The following is an 18,184-nucleotide window of genomic DNA, read 5'->3' on the forward strand; positions in this document are numbered from 1 at the left end:
TTTCTTGATAGATTGATCATGTTTATATACTGCTTATGTTGTATATTGATTTCAAGTTAGAGTCTTAAAATGATTCTTTCCAGTGGTAAATTATTTTTGGAACATTTGAATTATTGCTCTGCAGATCTTTCTATCATGACAGCATTAAACAAGTATTCACTGAGTATTCCCTCTCTCATTCATGCATCTGATGTGCTAGGTACCACTTGGCACAGGGGATATAGCAGTAAAATAAATGACTTGCATTATTGTTGCTAGGCAAGGAGGGAGAAAAGAAAAAATGTAAATCACAAAAATATACGTCAGGTGGTAAAACTGTAGTAGTGAAAAGCAAAGCATAGAAAAAAGATAAGGAATGTAGGAATGAGGAACAATTCAGTGTACATTTTCAAATAGTGTGGCCCTCGCCACACTGAGTCAGTAACATTTGAGACAATGCCTGAAACAAGTGAGAGAGAAAAATAAGACATGAAGAAAACTGGAGAAAGAACATTACATGCAAAGAGTCAGCAAGGCAAAGGCTCTGAGGTAGGACCACCCGCCATATTCCAAGAATAGCAAGAATGTCAATGGGACTGGAATGGAGTGAATCAGGGAAGAATAACAGGACATGAAGTCAATGTGACCCGGGTGCACATAGTATAGGACTTGGTTAAACCATTTGTTAAGAACTTTAGTTTTTACTCTGAGTATTGAGAGCCAGCAAAGAGGTTGGAGCAGAGGAATAGAATGTTCTGAGCTAGGTTTGAATTTCTAAATATATTTTAAAGAAAGAACAGACAGGATTTGCCAATGTAGAATGTGAGAGAAAGGGAAAAGAATATCTAAGGTTTTTAGCTTAAGAAACTGGAGTGATGGAGCTGCTAGAAACTGAGGTAGAGAGGACTATAAGTAGAGAAGCTTTTGGTGGAATATTAGGAGTTTAGTTTTGGACATGGTAAGTCTGAGATGTTTCTTAGCACCCAAAAAGATATATCAATTAAGCCTTGGTCATAAATATCTAAAGATTAGGAGGGAGGTGTGAGATGGCTACATAAATTTTGAAGTTGTAAAATCACAGCAAAGCATATTAAGGAACGAGATTAAATTGGACAAGATCACTGCAGGAGTGAGTGTTGATAAGGAACAAATAAATCCAATTTCACTCCCTAGGCTACCTCAACATTAGGAGGTAAGGTGAAGATAAGGAACCTGAAAAGGAGGTTGGGAAGGTGTAGTAAGTGAGGTAGAAAACCAGGACAGTGTGAGAGCCTCTAAGGCAAGTAACAAAAGTATTACAAGGAGGTATTTTAGATGTTACTGACAGTCATGTAAATTAAAGAGTCAGGATTGGCCAATGGATTTAGCAATATGGAGACCATAAGTGGTCATCACAAAAGCATTTCTGGTAAAGTCATACTGGAAAAAACCTGATTGGAGTAGTTTTAAGCAAGAAGATGTGGAGTGAATTCAGAGACCATGAGTGCAGAAAACTTCGTCAAGATAATTCTCTCTTAACTTCTCCATAGAGACGTTTGAACACTGAGTGATACAGTACATGTGCTTTGAGGTCACAGCTTAGTATACAGTAGACAATAAGTGGTAGCTCTAATAATAGTGAAGATGTTGATAATGATACACATAAACTTTCTAGTTCAACAAGTGACAATTTCCTCAAGAACAATTTCTCACCACCAGGAATCTGTCTTTTGAAGTCCAGCTCACATCTCATATAATAAATAAACAGGATTAGGGATGTCCCAAAAAGGTACAATAATAATGAAATGAATTTGAACTCCCAGTTGACCTTAAAGGAGAGAAAATACCACATAGAACAATACTACATGGAAAAATATAATGACAGATATGAATGAAGAACTAACAAAGAGTTTTAACTTTTTATTCTCCCTTTTAAAATCCAGAGGAAAATGTTTAAAAAAATTATCATGAATTAGATAGAATAATGTACAGTCAGTAAAACTGTGTTTTAAGGAATATTAAATAATGAAAGAAAATGTCCAAAATATAAATTCAGATAATTAAAGCAGGGTATGAAAATGAAATAAAGTAGGATCCCTACTAGAAATATAAAGAAATAAACCAAAACTTTATTTATAATAATCTATAATGTATATGTGATTGGTTTATAAGTGTTTTTGTAACTTTTCAGATATTTTTATACGTTGAAAATAAAGTTTTAAATAGAGATCATGTGTTATTGTAACATAGAAGGAGAATAAATCTTTCAAAGAGGGAATCATGTATTATATTTAAGTGCTTTTTAATAAAAACAATATTTTAAGTGTTTCTAATTAAAAGAATAAGATTTTGTTTTTAGAACTATTAATATTAACCTGAGGTATATTAGAGTTTTTGTGCACGAATGCCTTTTTGTAGAGCCCTTTATGATTCCTAATGCATTTTTTGTTGTTATTGTTTATCTATTTAATCCTCAAAAGATGGAGGAAGTAAGATTATATCTGGGTCAGACTTCTATTTAAGGCCAGAGCCATGTTAAAATTCAGATCTTCTGACCACAGCACCAATGTTCTTGACACTATACCATTTTATCCCCAATACCCTCACTTATTATACCAATAGAATCATTATGACAGATCTAAAAGAAAACACACTTGAATGTACTTCCATAAAGTATGAAACAAAAAAGATAATGGAATCCCAAGTATATTTTTTAGATCAATACTCTGATATATTTCCATAATCTGATCCTATTTAAAACTATGGTGAGCTTTAGTGAGAACATAATACTCTTTATTTATTTATCATGAAAAAAACCCAATGTTTGGATAGAGAAGAAGGGCAGGTTTGCACCAAGCCTCTCATTTTATAGATCAGGACAGTGATACAGTGATACAGGGGACACATTGAAAGTAGCAAAGCCAAGATAAGAACTGTAATGTAGTCACTCTCCTGCCTAGAACAATCTACAACCTGTCAAGTGTTTCATCAGGTAATATAAATTTAAATAATCAAAATAGTTTGACTCTGGAATATGATTTAAAAGACAGATCAATGGAATAAAATAGCCAATGTCCAGACACTAGTATATAATATTTTAATAGACGTTTAATTTTTAATGATTAAAGATGTTAATTTTAACATCAAAATCAGTAATGAAAGCAAAGATGGCTCAATATATAAGAGAATAATTATCAAAAAATTAAAATATATCCTCTTTATTACACTAAAATAAGATATATATGGATCAAATCATTCAATGTGAAAAAATTAAAACCAGAAAACCTCAAAAATTGTGATTAGAAAGTAGTCTAATTAGCAAAGGTGTTTTAAATTAAACTATAAATATTGTGGTGAGATGAGTATACTCAACTGATGATGAGATGTGAAGATGAATAGATTTCCCAGGAAATCCCTGGAAATATCTAACAAGAGACTTAAAAAAAATTTACACCTTTAAAAACTTAACTTCATTACCAAGAATCTATCCTAAGAATATAATCAGCCACATTTTCAAAGATAATTTCAAAAAATATTCGTAACAACATTATTTAGTGATAAAAAATCAGAAGCAATTTATATGAAAATTAAGGACAAATAATTATAAAAATTATCATATACACATACAATACGTTATGTTATTAAACCCATATTTGGAAAGAATATCTCATGCAGAATAAAATGCTCATGATATATTGATTGAAAAAATTATTTTATCTTATTTTACTTTATTTTATTTTATTTTTATTTCAGCATATTACGGGGGTAAAAATGTTTAGGTTACAAATATTGCCTTTGCCCCACCTGAGTCTGAGCTTCAAGCATGTCCATCCCCCAGATGGTGTGCACCATACCCATTAGGTGTGAATATACCCATCCTCTCCTCCCCTCTCCCACCTGCCGGACACCCAATGAATGTTATTACTATATGTGCACTAAAGTGTTGGTCAATTAATACCAATTTGATGGTGAGTACGTGTGGTACTTGTTTTTCCAGTCTTGTGATAGTTTACTTAGTAAAATGGGCTCCAGCTCCATCCAGGATAATACAAGAGATGCTAGATCACCATTGTTTTTTGTGCCTTAGCCGAACTCCATGGTATATATATACCACATTTTATTAATCAACTCATGTATTGATGGGCACTTGGGTCTATAGCCATACTACCCTGAACGTGCCCAATCACTTCTGATCTCAGAAGCTAAGCAGGGTCAGGCCTGGTTAGTACTTGGATGGGAGACGTGGAAAAAATTTTAAAAATAAATTTTATTTTATTATGAGGCCAATGTCTGGATGAAATTCAAAGTTATTTTTCTTCTTTATTTTGATTTCTATTTTAATTTTTTCCACAATGAGCTTTTATTATCAGAAAAAAATAATACTATTTTTAAAAGAAGTTAAATTAGATCTTATTTTTAATTATTCATCAAATCAATTTTCTAACAAAGATTTGGTAAGTAAAATTTGGATATTTTTCAAGTTATCTAACAAATTTTATATCAATTACATAAAATATGCAATGAATTCTAGAAAATAAATTTCTGCATTTATAACCAAATTATTCATATAAGCAATAGAAAAATCTGTAGGTTCATACTAACAACTCTAAAAATGTTCTTATTTCTGTAATTCATGCCTTTTTTATCTTCAAGGAACAAATGTTTCTGGAAAAACTGGGTTTTTATTTTGAAAAAGTGAAACCTTGACTTTCCTCACCCTGTGTACAAAATATTAATATAACTCAAATCTTTAAAGCTGAAACCATACATACTCTAGAAAACATATACAAGGAAAAAATTTTCATGGTGTTGGCATAGGTAAAGATTTCTTAGGACACCAAAAGAAGCATAAAAGAAATAAAATACATAGATTTCATCAAAATTAAAAATCTCTTCTCTTTCAAAGACACCACATAAATAAATAAATAAATAAATAAGCCAGAGACAACCCAATTAAAAAATGAGCAAAAAAATTGAACAGATAGTTTATAAAAGAAGACTGACCAAATAAACACATTAAATGAAGCTCAGTATCAATTGTTATCAAGAAATGCAAACTGAAATCACAATGAGATACCACTATAAACTCACTAAAATGGCCAAAATTTAAAATGCTGGCTATGAAGTGTTGGCAAGGATGTGGAGTAACTAGATCTCTCCTACATTGCTGATGGGAATAGAAAATAGTCTAACAACTTGGGAAAACAGACTGGCAATATCTCACAAAATTAAACATACACTTAGCATATGACTCAGAACTTCCATCCCTTGGTATTTTCCCAAGAGTTGTGAAAACATATGTCCACACAAGACTTGTGTATGAATGTAGCAGCTTTATTCACAACAGAAAAAAAATGGAACAACCTAAATGTCCACCATTAAGTGAAGAGTTCCAACTTCTAGGAGCTGTTGGATTCAAGGGCTGAGGGGAAGCATCACCCTGGCCAACTACAATGGGCAAACAGGGATGGGCTTGTTCTTTCACCTTCTGTCCCTTCCTGTCTCCTCTATTCTCTTTGCACATTCTTCATAGATCTTCTTCCACATGCCACTATAAATGAGATCCCTTTCTTTTCTGAATTTCTCATTGTTTGCATTTTTACCTTATTCTAATTTACATTGGCTTTTCATCTTATTCTGATTTACACTGGACATAGATTTTACTATTTTTTTTTTTTACTATTTGATCATATATCCTTAAAGGCAGCATCTCTGTCTGATAATAATAGCCATCATTTGTTGAGTGGTCACTATGTGCTAGTCATATTGCAAAGCACATCAAATGAAGTATTTCCCTTCATCCTCATAACAAGTTGGTAAGATGAGAATTACTATTATTTCCTTTTTCATGTGTGGAAACTAATGATTGGTTAACAATCTTGGCCAAGTTTACACAGCTGGTCAGAAATAACAGGTTGGAACTGAGGATGTCCATTTGGAATAAATGCACAAATGACAGAAAATTTCCCTCTCTCCTAACCTTGCCTTAGAGAGAGACTGTGAATATATTAGATAATAAAATGTGACTACTATAGAAATATACCTCTCCCTACTTTTTATGAATAATTTTGGCTAAAGAAAACTGTACGATAATGGAACATATCCAGACTCTGGATTTTGTCTGAGCCAAACAGACACCTTCCATAGTTAAACTCTGTATTTTAAAAAAATATTTTATTTACAAGTTTCAGGTATGTTAAATAAATGTTTTAAGGCAAAAAAAAAAAAAAAAGAAAGAAAATATTTAAAAAAATTGCAGTCTATCCATATGGTTATGGTCTGAATGTGTCCCCTAAATTCATGCATTGGAAACTTGATTCCCAGTGTTGAGGTAGGGGAGGTAGGGCCTTGTAGGAGGTGAATTGATTAATGGTTCTATAAAAATGTCTTGTAGGAGTGGATTTGTTCTCTCCTGCTCTTCTGCTATGTGAGGACATAACATTACTCCTCTTCGAAGGACAAAGCAACAAGGTGCTATCTTGCAACAAGAGACCAAATCTGCTGGTGCCTTGATTTTGGATTTTTCAAGCCTTCAGAACTGTGAGAAATAAATTTCTGTTCCTTAAAAATTATCCAGTCTCAGGTATTGTGTTATAGTAACATAAAACAGCTAAGACACTATACTGTAGAATACTTCCCAGCAATAGGACCACTGACACACTCAACACCATGATTAATCTCAAAAACCTTATGGTGAGCATAAGTAGCCAGACAAAGAAGAGTTGATAATGTACAATTTCATTCATCAGATTTTCTAGAATAGACAAAACTAACCTATAGTCACAAAAACCAGATCAGTGGTTGTCTGAGCCTAGAGTGGAGAAATTGACTGCATAGAGGTATGAGGGAACACTTTGGGAAGATCACGATTGTGAGGTTGAACCTGAGATCAATTTGTCAAAACTCATCAAATTGTATGTTTAAAATGGTGCATTTTATCACATACCTTAATAAAGTTGATATAGAGAATAAAATTCCTTAATTGTTCCCAAAGCTATATTTACATGGAGTTTTACTTAGTGACTCATCATTGCATCACCTAACTCTCAGTAATTTTCCTTTCTGATTGAATTTTTCACTTTTTAGCTTTCCAGTATTACTTTCTTAGATTCACTTCCCATTATCTCCACTTTTTTTCTATCAGCTTTTTACAAATGAATCAAATATACCATACCACCTACCTCCATCTTTTTTGAAGTTCTTCATTCTAATTTTCATGAATGTTCCCGCTGTGCCCTCTGTGTATTGATTCATTACACATATTGTACATAATATGCCTATTTGGTCTAGAGGTATCATCACTGATAACACTACTATGGTGTCAATATGCAGTGATCTTCTCTAAGCCTCTGGATCACAGAGACAGAACATACGATGCAACACAAGGCAGATTCTCAAGGAAAAAAGATAATCCTCAGGTTATGAGTTTGTCGATTTGGGCTGTAAATCAAATTATATGCATGGAGAAAAGATACAAGAAAGTATTCTAAGTTTGGGCTATATGTGTAAACTAAATTTTAAAAACATACAATGGCCATAATAATAGATTTATTTCAATTTTTTAAATCTATGATCATGAGGACACTCAGAAAGTACCAAGCTGATCATGCATTCTTTCTTCATTCGGTCAACACCCACTAATTAACACCTACTATGAGCAGGCAGTCCTTTAGGTGATGATAGAAGTGGACAAAACTGATAAAAATTCTATCTTAGCTAGTTGTCTCTGCTACAACATAGCCTTTAATGACAATGACTTCTAGTGAGTAAAGATAAGATTTCTGCATTCCCATGCTATTGATGAGCTATTTGGTAAATAGTTTAGTCCCCACTCTTTAGTCAATCAACTCCAGTTTTCATAAAATTGAAAATTAGATCTTTCCTTCAAAGGACATGTAGTATTGATTTTTTTGTCTTTATTTCATATATTCTTCCTCCTCCTGACAGTATCACATTGATATTATGACATTTCATTCATATAATTCTGAATTCCTTTCTCCCCTTCTAAACATGAAAACCAGACATTTGTTCTTTCTTTATATTTCTATCTCCAGGTTTGACACAAATCAGCACTCAAATAATGTTTATTGAATGAGTTGTCTAAACTTAATTAATACTAAATTAATACTAAATAATACTAAATAACTTAATTAATACTAAATAATACTAAATAAATAACTTAATTAATACTAAATAAATAACTTAATACTAAATACTAATAAGTTTGAGTAGTCACTTTCTTATGCTTTATTGACGCATAGTTGATATACAAAAATGCATATACTTAATACATATATTTTGATGAATTTAGACTTCAGTGGTTACTTTTTAAAATATCTAAACTCAATTTTACAAAAATATTATTTTTCATATTCTTAACAATTAATTTTCAAAGTGAACAACTTAAAATGACTTAATATTCCATTTAGTTATTATCTAATTCAAGTGGTTTTAATTACTGAATAAAATGTTAGTATCTGAACCTTTATTTAAATAAAGATAAAAATGTCTTGGTGCTATTGTCTTGTATATGTAATTAATGACATTGCATTTTCACTCTAACCTTCAGTTGATCAATATATACTTTCTTTTCCAAAAACCTTTGATTGATCCTCTTTTCCTAGGGAACGGTTAAAATTCCTTTACCCAGCATGCAAAATCCTTTAAAATCTGTCTTTATCCTAATTTTCAAACCTAAAATCTAGAAATCCCTTTTACATTTAATTCTGCTCCAATTAACTAATTCGCAGGTCTCTTGTATCCTTATTTTGAGCAAGGCAACGGCATTCTCCTGGTACTTTATTTCCTCCTGTTAGGCCTCTCTCCCAATTTTCACATGCACACAAAACTTATTTATTTTTAGGCCTCTTAACTCTATGATAGTTGATTTGGTAGCTCTCTAACAGCAGCAACCACTTTCTATTTTGTAAAGTAGTTATTTATGTACACTTTGTGTCTCCTGTAAAGCGTGTGATTCTTGAACACAGAGGTTTTATTTGATTAAATTCTGTTCATTACACAGTACCTAGTGCTTTTGTTGAATGAATGGTTATAAGATTACTATCAATCATTCTTACTAAGCTTTGCACAGAACAGTGCTTCACTATTGTTTTCAATATTTAACTATTCTTGCAAGACTTCAGAGGCTTGGCCCTAGAGGTCACTACTGAGGAAAATTGCAACTAAATTAATCAGTTTTCTACAGAGACTCAATATATGTGAAAATGGGAAAGTGTGAAATAAGACAAGGTGAGCCTGGCAGAGGTACTTTTCCCTTAAATTCTATTAAAGAAGACATCTTTTACCCAAAGACTGTGGCCATATCCTTCTATTACCCCCATAAATATCCCCATTTGTATAAATATTTTATAAATAGTATATAAATGTTACTATTACTTTGCCCAAAAAGTGTGCCCATGACTTAAGAATATCTGAGTCAGGGACACAGCATAATCTAGTCTAGTGGTTCAAAGTATGCGTTGAAAAGTCTGACAAACCAGGCTAGGAGTCCATTCTTCCCTCTTATAGTTTTGTTAATTAACCTTTCTGTGTCTCAGCTTCTCATATGTAAACGGTGATAATAATAGTACTTACCCTAATGCTGTTTTGAAGATTAATTGAAATAATGTATATAAAGTAACTAGCAGAGTAAAACCTAATAATTGTTCATTGTTACAATTTATTTTTTATTCCTGTATGTCTGTGTGGACTGGCATAAATATTAAAATGAATTATGGATAAGAGTATAAAAAAGCAAAGCAAATACCAGAGGTCAAAATTTTAAAAGGCCTGTTAATTTGGGGGTACTATGTATAGAACTGATTGAAAATTATCTGGGGAATATATGCCCTTAATCCAACTCAATTATGTCTATATGGCTCACTTGTTGTAAGATTATAAATATTATCACCTGAAAGTTCCAGTAGTAGTCATAACTTACTCAGAACAATTCCAATACTGACAATGCATTTTAATCAATCACACTCCTATATATCACACACAAGGTGAAGCCATATATTTTTGAAAACAGGGAAAATTTGCTGTTAGTGTTAATAGTTTAATTCACCAATCATCCCTTTCCCCTCACACATAGGAATTCTTCCATGAAGCACCAAAGATGAATCAAACAAAATCAACAAACATTTGCTATTTAATAAATGAGTGAATGACTATGAAAAGGAGATCATTTAGAAAGCAACAAAAGAAAGGGATGAAAGCCTATTGTCAAAAATCCAAGAGAAGAAGGACACTTGTCTCCTTGAATTTATGAGAAGAAACCAGTTAGTCTCCCTGGAAGGACCAAGGGAATATACAGGTATTGAATCGAAATCATTGGTCAGCAATTTCACTCATTTTCTTGATTTCCCCCCATTAAGAGCAGCAGTGGGAAGGTCTGAGGGACAAAAATGAATAAAAGTAACTTTGCAGAATCTTAAAATTCCAGATAAGGTGATGACTTTTTAAAATAAATGATCTGCAAATAGAACAATCCCTGAAAAATATTTTTCTGGATGAGATTTATACCTCCTACTGGCTAGGGAGATCTGGAGGGTCGAGGGTGACTCTGAAAATAAAAGCAAAACACTCAGTTCAAGTTTTCAGAGTATGTACCTCCACATTGGTATCCAAATAAAAACATGGTACTTGAATTCCAATGCAAACTAGCATTTATTAAGGATAGAGTCCCTTTTTGAGCTTATAGTACAATAACCAAATCCGATTCCATTGGTTGTTAACATTCTAGCAGGTCCCTTAGCCTCCCACTGCCTCCATTTCTCATATGTAAAATAAGAATAATAATAATGCCTACAACACAGATTTTTATGAGAATTATTTAAGTTAGCATTTGTACACTATTAATAGAATAGATGATACTTAAACTTATTGTTGTACTGTTATCTCTGTTGAACAATGTACTTATCTTTTCTCCCAATCAGATATTCTTTTTTTGATATTTTTCCTTTTTTTGCAAGTAAATCTCATTTTCTATGTATGCTTAATATGTTTAAGATTCAGAATAAGGTAAAGAAAGGTAGGTTTCCTTCCCTTCTAGAATAGCATATCATACATTATATCCCTTTTGCCCTCTGTGATGGTAAGAAGCCTCTGGGGTACCTAAGCCTATCCCTTCCCATTATGTCACTTCTATATGACCATTTCTCATCTCAAACAATATATTATCTATGGATTAATCAAAAGCTAAATACTAAAATAATTCACTTTCCATAATTTTATTGAAAGAAAGCTAAAAGCATATTGGGACTGGCATAATTTTAAAAATCATGATTCATAACCATTTCATGTTACAGATGGCAACTGAGGCCCAGAGAGATTATTTCACTTGCCTGAGGACATAGGCCATTAGTGGGGGGAGCTGGGACTAGAATCCAGTGTGGCTCATGCAGACCTGCTACATGACCTCAAATTTGCCCAAAGTATTTGCAGATGCACTGCCGCATCATTGGCCTTTTTAAATACCTACTTTCTCAAATATCTATTCTAACTCTTCCAAATTGGGAGTAGCAGCACTTAGTATTCCATATCATTTGGGAGTTAGAAATGTCCTTTAGTGCATTTTTATTCTAGGTGGCACAAGAGTAGCATTAAAGAGTTAATATTTTCCCCCCTAACAAGTACTTATGTCACCAAAAAGCAGTCCTTTGGAAAACAGGAAAAGAAATAGGACTCATGGGTCTGTATCTAATATTGGAACAGGCCTACATGCTCCCATAAAGTCCCTGAAATCATCTTTTTTACAGCATCATCCATAACTGATGTGTAAGATGATAATGCTAACTCTGTAACAAAGAATCAATTATATCCCATAAACTCCATGTAAAAAATAAGATAAAATGTAATCCATTTTTTAAAAATGTCCATAAAAGTGATTGCTTTTCAAGTTTGATATTTAGAGTTTAATAATGTAGCTAATTTCCTACTGAACAGCTCTATTCAGTTGCCTAATAAGTGTCTCAAACTCAATATGTCCAAAATAAGCTCAATGTCCACCCTCAAATCATCTCCTACATTCTCCCCTATCTTGGGAAATTATAGCAAATAGAGCCCTGTAAAAAACCAGAGACCTGTCCATGACACTTCCCTTTCCTATACCTACCAAAGCCAGTCAAGCTCTCTTACTCTCATATTTTAAATGCCTCTTGATTTTACTGACTTCTCACTGCCAGTACTCTGCTCTAAGAAGGCATCACTTATACACAGAATGCATGGAATACTGCCATAGCCTCCTACCCAGTTCCCCTAAAGAGAATGGCTCTTCTCTAATCCATTCTCTTTATGCATCCACAGCAATTTTTCTGTAACACAAATTGGATCCTGTCTACTGTGTTTCTTAAACCCATTCAATGGCTTCCCAGTTTTTAATGAATAAGATCCAGTGAATGGATATTCATGTAGTTATCCATATAATGTAATAGACATATCAAACCCATATCCAAAACAAATGTAGGACTCTAGCAATGCCCCACATTCAGTCAAAATGTTCACCCCCATCCCTTCCCCGTGTTTCCCCTAATGAATGAAGGCCAAGACCCTAAGTTCCATGTTCATAACTAGCCTCGCTTGCTTTTTATAAAGTCTTTTTGCATCTCTATATTTTCTTAAACTTTTATACTTTTAAATTTTAGCTATTTTTTAGCTTTTCAAGCAGTATTATGTTATATAATATTTTTGAAAGATATAACTTTTATGCTTAATTTACTATTGTATTTTCAACATTCATTCATGCTGACAAAAGTCTCTGTAGTTCATTCATTTTGACTACTATATAGTTAATATTTCCTTGTATTGATATACCAATGTTCTTGAACTTTTCCATTGACGGACCTATGAACTATTTTCAGGTTTTATTTTTATGTATAGTAGTGCTATAAACATATTTGTTTATATGGAAGAAATTTTTTGGGGTATACGACTGTAAGTGCTGAGTCATATAAATGTTCAGATTTCAGAGATAATGCCAAACTGTTATCTGAAGTTATCACAAAAATATACAGCTACATCAAACCTCTAATAATTGGTATTATCAGCCTTTGCAATTTTTGCCAATTGAATAAATACGAATGATATGTCATTATAGCCTTGATCTGCATTTCTCTGATTATGATTGATGTTAATTATTTCTTCATAAATTTATTTGCCACATGTGTTTCCTTTTCTATGAAGTGTCTATTCAGTTCTGTTGCCCTTTTTTTTTTCTATTGGGTTATTTGGACTTTTCTTATTAATAACAGGAAAATTGTTATATAGATACTTGATATATATAATAATCAATTATTTATATATACTTAATAATTTGTTAGTTATGTTTTCTTTGAATATATTCTACAATTTGTAAATCTTTTTACCTTCTTTTAAGGTATATTGAATGAACCAACTTTCTCAATTTTAACATTGTCAAATTTATCAATATTTTCTTTTATGATCACTGTTTTTTTGTTTCTTTGTTTGTTTGTTTTGTTGAAGAGATTTTCCCTATTCCAAGGTGTTATAGATGCTTAAATATTTTCTGCTAAAGTTTTAGGTTTTTTGACATTTAAATTCTTAATACCTCCAAAGTTTGTATTGGTTCATGATATGAGTTAGGCATCCAATTTCATCTTTTTACACATGGATTACCATTTTATTTTCAGTTCTATTTATTAAAGAGCCTCTCTTTTTCCTTGTGCCCTTTGTTCCAATACTGCAGTCTTAATTACTCTCAATTTTATGATCTGTTATTTGTCATATCTCTACTCTATATTTTTCTCCTTTAGAAGCATCCTGGGTGTTCTAGATCTTTATCATCCTATGAAACTTTTAGTATCTTCTTAGTTTACTAGTATTTTACTAGTCATTTCCTACTCTTTTGCTATAGACCTCAAGTTTAATGTCACAGCCTTTTTGAGGTTTTATCTAATACCCTAGATCCATTTTCCTCTCCTTAGAACATCCTTTTTCCTTATCCTAATACTCATTATGTTTTGTATTCATTTCTAAATAACTTTACCTTTTTAGTTGAATATATGCAATCATGTGTCACTTATCAAAGGTAACATGGTCTGAGAAATGCACTGTTAGGCAATGTCATCATTGTGTGAACATCATAGAGTGTATTTACACAAACCTAAATAGGATAGCCCACTACACACCCAGGTTATACTGTATAACCTATTGCTCCTAGGCTACAAACTTATACAGTGTATTACCCTACGTCAAGCTGTAGGCAATTATAAAACATTGGTAAGCATTTGTGTATCTAAACATAACTAAACATTCAAAAGATAGAGTAAAAATACAATATTATAATCATATGAGACCATCATATGTGTAGTCCATCATTGACAGAAACGTCATTATGCGGCACATGATTATATATATATACACATAGAAAGTGAGAGGAAGAGAAAGAGAAAGAGAGAGAGAAAAAGAGAGAATGAGAGAGACAGAGAGAAATATGTACTTTATAATTGACTATAAGCTCCATGACAGGAGAGAACTCAGTTCCCTTATATCCCAAACGGCAAACAGCAGGGACCTCAGTTATATCCCCAAGACTTAGTACATAATAAGCACTTAATAAATAATTGATGAACAAATAAATGAAAAGATCCCAAAAATTAATTCATAGTGTATGCTAATATTGGGTATTAAAAATTATTTAAAATTTAGAAATATAAGGGATCTTAGACACTACCTACTCCAAATCTTTGTTTTAATACTGAAGACATAAGTCAAAAAGGATCAATTTTCTAATTCAAAAACCCCATTTTTAGCAGATTTAGAACATGAAAATTTCAGTCCAATACACTTGGCACAGCATCATCTGCTTGTAAGTAAAATATTTTGAATACATAGTATAAATTCCTACATAATAGTAATAGTCTGAAATAAGTAACACAAATTAAATTAAAACCCTTAAGTCTATTTTCTATTCATTCAAGACAAATAATGTTAAGGTGTAACACTGAACAAGTACAATAGACTGAAAGTTTGCATCCCCCCCTCAAAATTCACATGTTGAAATCCCAACCCCCAAGGTGATAATATTAGGAAGTGGGGCCTTTGGGATGTGATCAGGTCATGAAGGTGGAGCCCTCATGAATGGGATTAGTGCTCTTATAAAATATGTCCCAGAGAGATCCCTCAACCCTTCTGCCATGTGAAGTTAATGCGAAGACCGGTGTTTATGAGGAACAGTCCCTCACCAGACACTGCATCTGTCAGCCCCTTGATCTTGTACTTCCCAGCCTCCGAAACTGTGAGAAATGAATTTCTGTTGTTTTTAAGCCATCTAGTCTATGGCATTTTATTATAGTAGCTCAAATGCACTAAGACAACAAGTCTTACAAATAAAGGGGATGTAATTTAATTTTACAATTCAAGTCCAAGGAAATGTTCTTATTTTTGTCTTGCATCATTAAATTTTACATTTTGAGATTTAAGACTGAGCATTAAGGACATAAATCAGTGTAAGAGTACTTTTTTGGTACTTTCAGAAAAGGCTATCATAGTTTTGCTGAATCAGGTTATGACATCTTCTGTGACCAACCTGGATGTCTTCTTTCAACAAATGGCAAAGTAATCATTCCAAACTGATGTGATCCATCAAAACACATTTCTACTTTCAGCCAAGCAGCAGCTCAACTGATTCTAACAAAGAAGCAGAGAAGCCTGATTTATTCTGGGGTTTTAACTAAAGATCAGCAAATCAGTTCCCATATTCATTTGTCAAAACCTGATGGACTCATAATGTTCTCCTCTCAGAATAATTGTAGTATAAAGGCATAAAAAATGCATATAAACTACCTAAATAGGTATAGGCTTAGTCACTTCCAAAGTACTTTATCTAAATTCTTTGGATTTGTCAAAAACTGCAGCAAGAGAGTTAGACCCATTTTGAAAAGAAGAGGTAGATATTCAGAATTTCTCCCATTGTGCAAGAGTATTTGTGCATTCTAAAGCAAATCCAAGATGTCTAAAATACTCCTTAGGCAAAAAATTAAGTTTTGGAAATGCTCTTCTGTGTTTCCCTAAACCTCATACAATCATATAGTATAGATGAAACTCTGTTTATTAGAATACTTTAATTAATAAATAACCTCAAATATATCTGTAACATTAAAAGTAGATTACATTTATTAAATTAGTAAATTTTTAAATTATTAAATAATTGCAAATCTCAACTTGGTAATTTAGAATCACTTTTCCAAAAGATAAAAACATTTCAACTGAGACTCAAAGTTTACTTTTTGTCATATTTATGCAGAAAACTTTGCTAATCAGAGAATACATGTTAGTTCAATGTGAATAAAACTAATTCTGGGCACCCTTAAGTACTATAGAAGTATCTATTTACTAGGAATATTTTAGAAATATACCTATAGGTCTTGAAATCAGCAAAAAGCAAAGCACAGAGAAAATTGCTTGGAATCACTTTGCAGGAAATTAATCTCCATGCCTTTACTTGATGAATAACCATTTATATAAATCATTATGTTTATGTAGAATTAACTCTTATCTGGTCATTGAAACTGGTCCCTCAAGAGGAATATACTGAGTTACACTGACTTTATAATTACTTGAAATTATAATAATTTTTGCACTTAACATAGAGCCAACAAAATGGTTGAATCTGGCCGCTAACACGTGCTTTGTTTTAAAAATTGGTGTTTTTTATTTTTTAACTGTTTTGGAAGTTGTAGGGGTATCATGCACAGTTCCAGTTTTTTTATAATCCCCACCTGTCTCACTTTAGTATTTTTTCCCTCTTATGTTATGTGCTTGGTCTTTAAAGGCTTTTGGCTTCTGAGAGCCTAGATTTAAAATTCTGCCCAGTTTGAAAGTTCACTAAATTGTTCCTTTCACACAGACACAAAACACTGAAATTTATTAGGATTGGAAGGTATCTTAGAGGTTAGCCAACTATTCTCATTTCTTCCAACAAAACACTTAAAACCAAGAAAAGTAAAATAGCTTCTCCCTGGTTAAATGTACATTAACAGTTCTGCCAAAATGCTTTTCTAACTCAGTAAGGCAAAACTATTCTCATTTGGAGTTTCATATTTTGTCAAGAATCACCACAATTGTCATCTCTATTATAAAAATAATTCTTGCTTCATAAGCACTTACCCCTCAATGCAGGCAGCAGGGATCTCTCCTTCTTGTCATCGCATTTGTTACATTCACTGAAGTACAGGAGTAAGAAGACATCAACAAGAACCCACATCAGTGAAGTGGCTAGAACCACCTTGCAGTAAACAAATCTCCTCATGTCTTTCTTGATTTCTAGTTAACACACAGATCGAAGACAAATGCTACTGTGATAAATCCAAGCCACAAAGATGAACTCCAGCATAAAAGCAGGATGCATTCCACTGTATAAAAAAAAAAAAAGGAAATTTCATTATTGTACTTGTTTTTTGCATAAAGTACACATAACATGAAATATATGACCTATTTAATGTTCCCAGATATGATAGCACTTCAAATTCAAAATTAAAAGCCCCAATAAATGAAAGTTGTTAACAAGCCAGGTGGCTACAATTCTAACACCTAATACTAGATCTGCCACTACCCTGCTGGGCCCTTGAGAAACTGTTTGATTTTTCAAGTTGTATTGTCTTTATCTTAAAGTCCTATCATGATAATCTATATAGCACCAGGTTGTCAAAATATTAATAGTACAGTTCTGAATTTAGCCTGATTTAGGACTTGTGATGATCCAATAATACTGAAATGGAAATCATCCCAAAATATATTATAGTGGCTAAGAAATGGCCTTTATAGACAGACAGGTCTGGGTCTATGTACTTCCTAGCTACGGGAGACTTTCTAAGCTTGTTTTTTCATCTATAAAATGAAGATAACAATGACAAACATAAAGATTTGCTATGAGGATTAAGGATAATCATGCTTATGAAGCATCTTGCAGAACACATAGGTATTAATATTAAGATAAAACAGGAAAAAATAGTTTTCAGATTATCAAGTAGGGCAATTACAAGAAGTAAACCAACACTTATTTAGACTTTAAAACCCCATCTGCTATGCATAGAAAGTATACACAATAGGTGTGTATTTTAGGACAGATAGCATTCACTCAAACAATTTAACAGAGTAGAAACAGCATATTAATGTAAAATGACTTAAAATAACTAGAGCAAGAATTCTAAAATGCATAACAAAGATATGTGCATAATTATCCAAAGCAAGTATAGAATTAATCCTA

The 18,184-nt window shown here is 32.4% G+C and overlaps 1 protein-coding gene across 1 annotated transcript in view; it reads right to left on the reverse strand.

The window, feature by feature from the left end:
- GALNT13 (polypeptide N-acetylgalactosaminyltransferase 13) overlaps positions 1-17,227 on the reverse strand; it is a 445,056-nt gene extending 427,829 nt beyond the window's left edge. The window contains exon 1 of the mRNA XM_069472524.1: positions 17,086-17,227. Coding sequence (XP_069328625.1) covers positions 17,086-17,227 — 142 coding nt within the window. The remainder of the gene's footprint in view (positions 1-17,085) is intronic.
- Between the last annotated feature and the right edge of the window lie 957 nt (positions 17,228-18,184).

This window comes from Eulemur rufifrons, chromosome 1, assembly GCF_041146395.1.
Source record: "Eulemur rufifrons isolate Redbay chromosome 1, OSU_ERuf_1, whole genome shotgun sequence".
Lineage (NCBI taxonomy): Eukaryota > Metazoa > Chordata > Mammalia > Primates > Lemuridae > Eulemur > Eulemur rufifrons.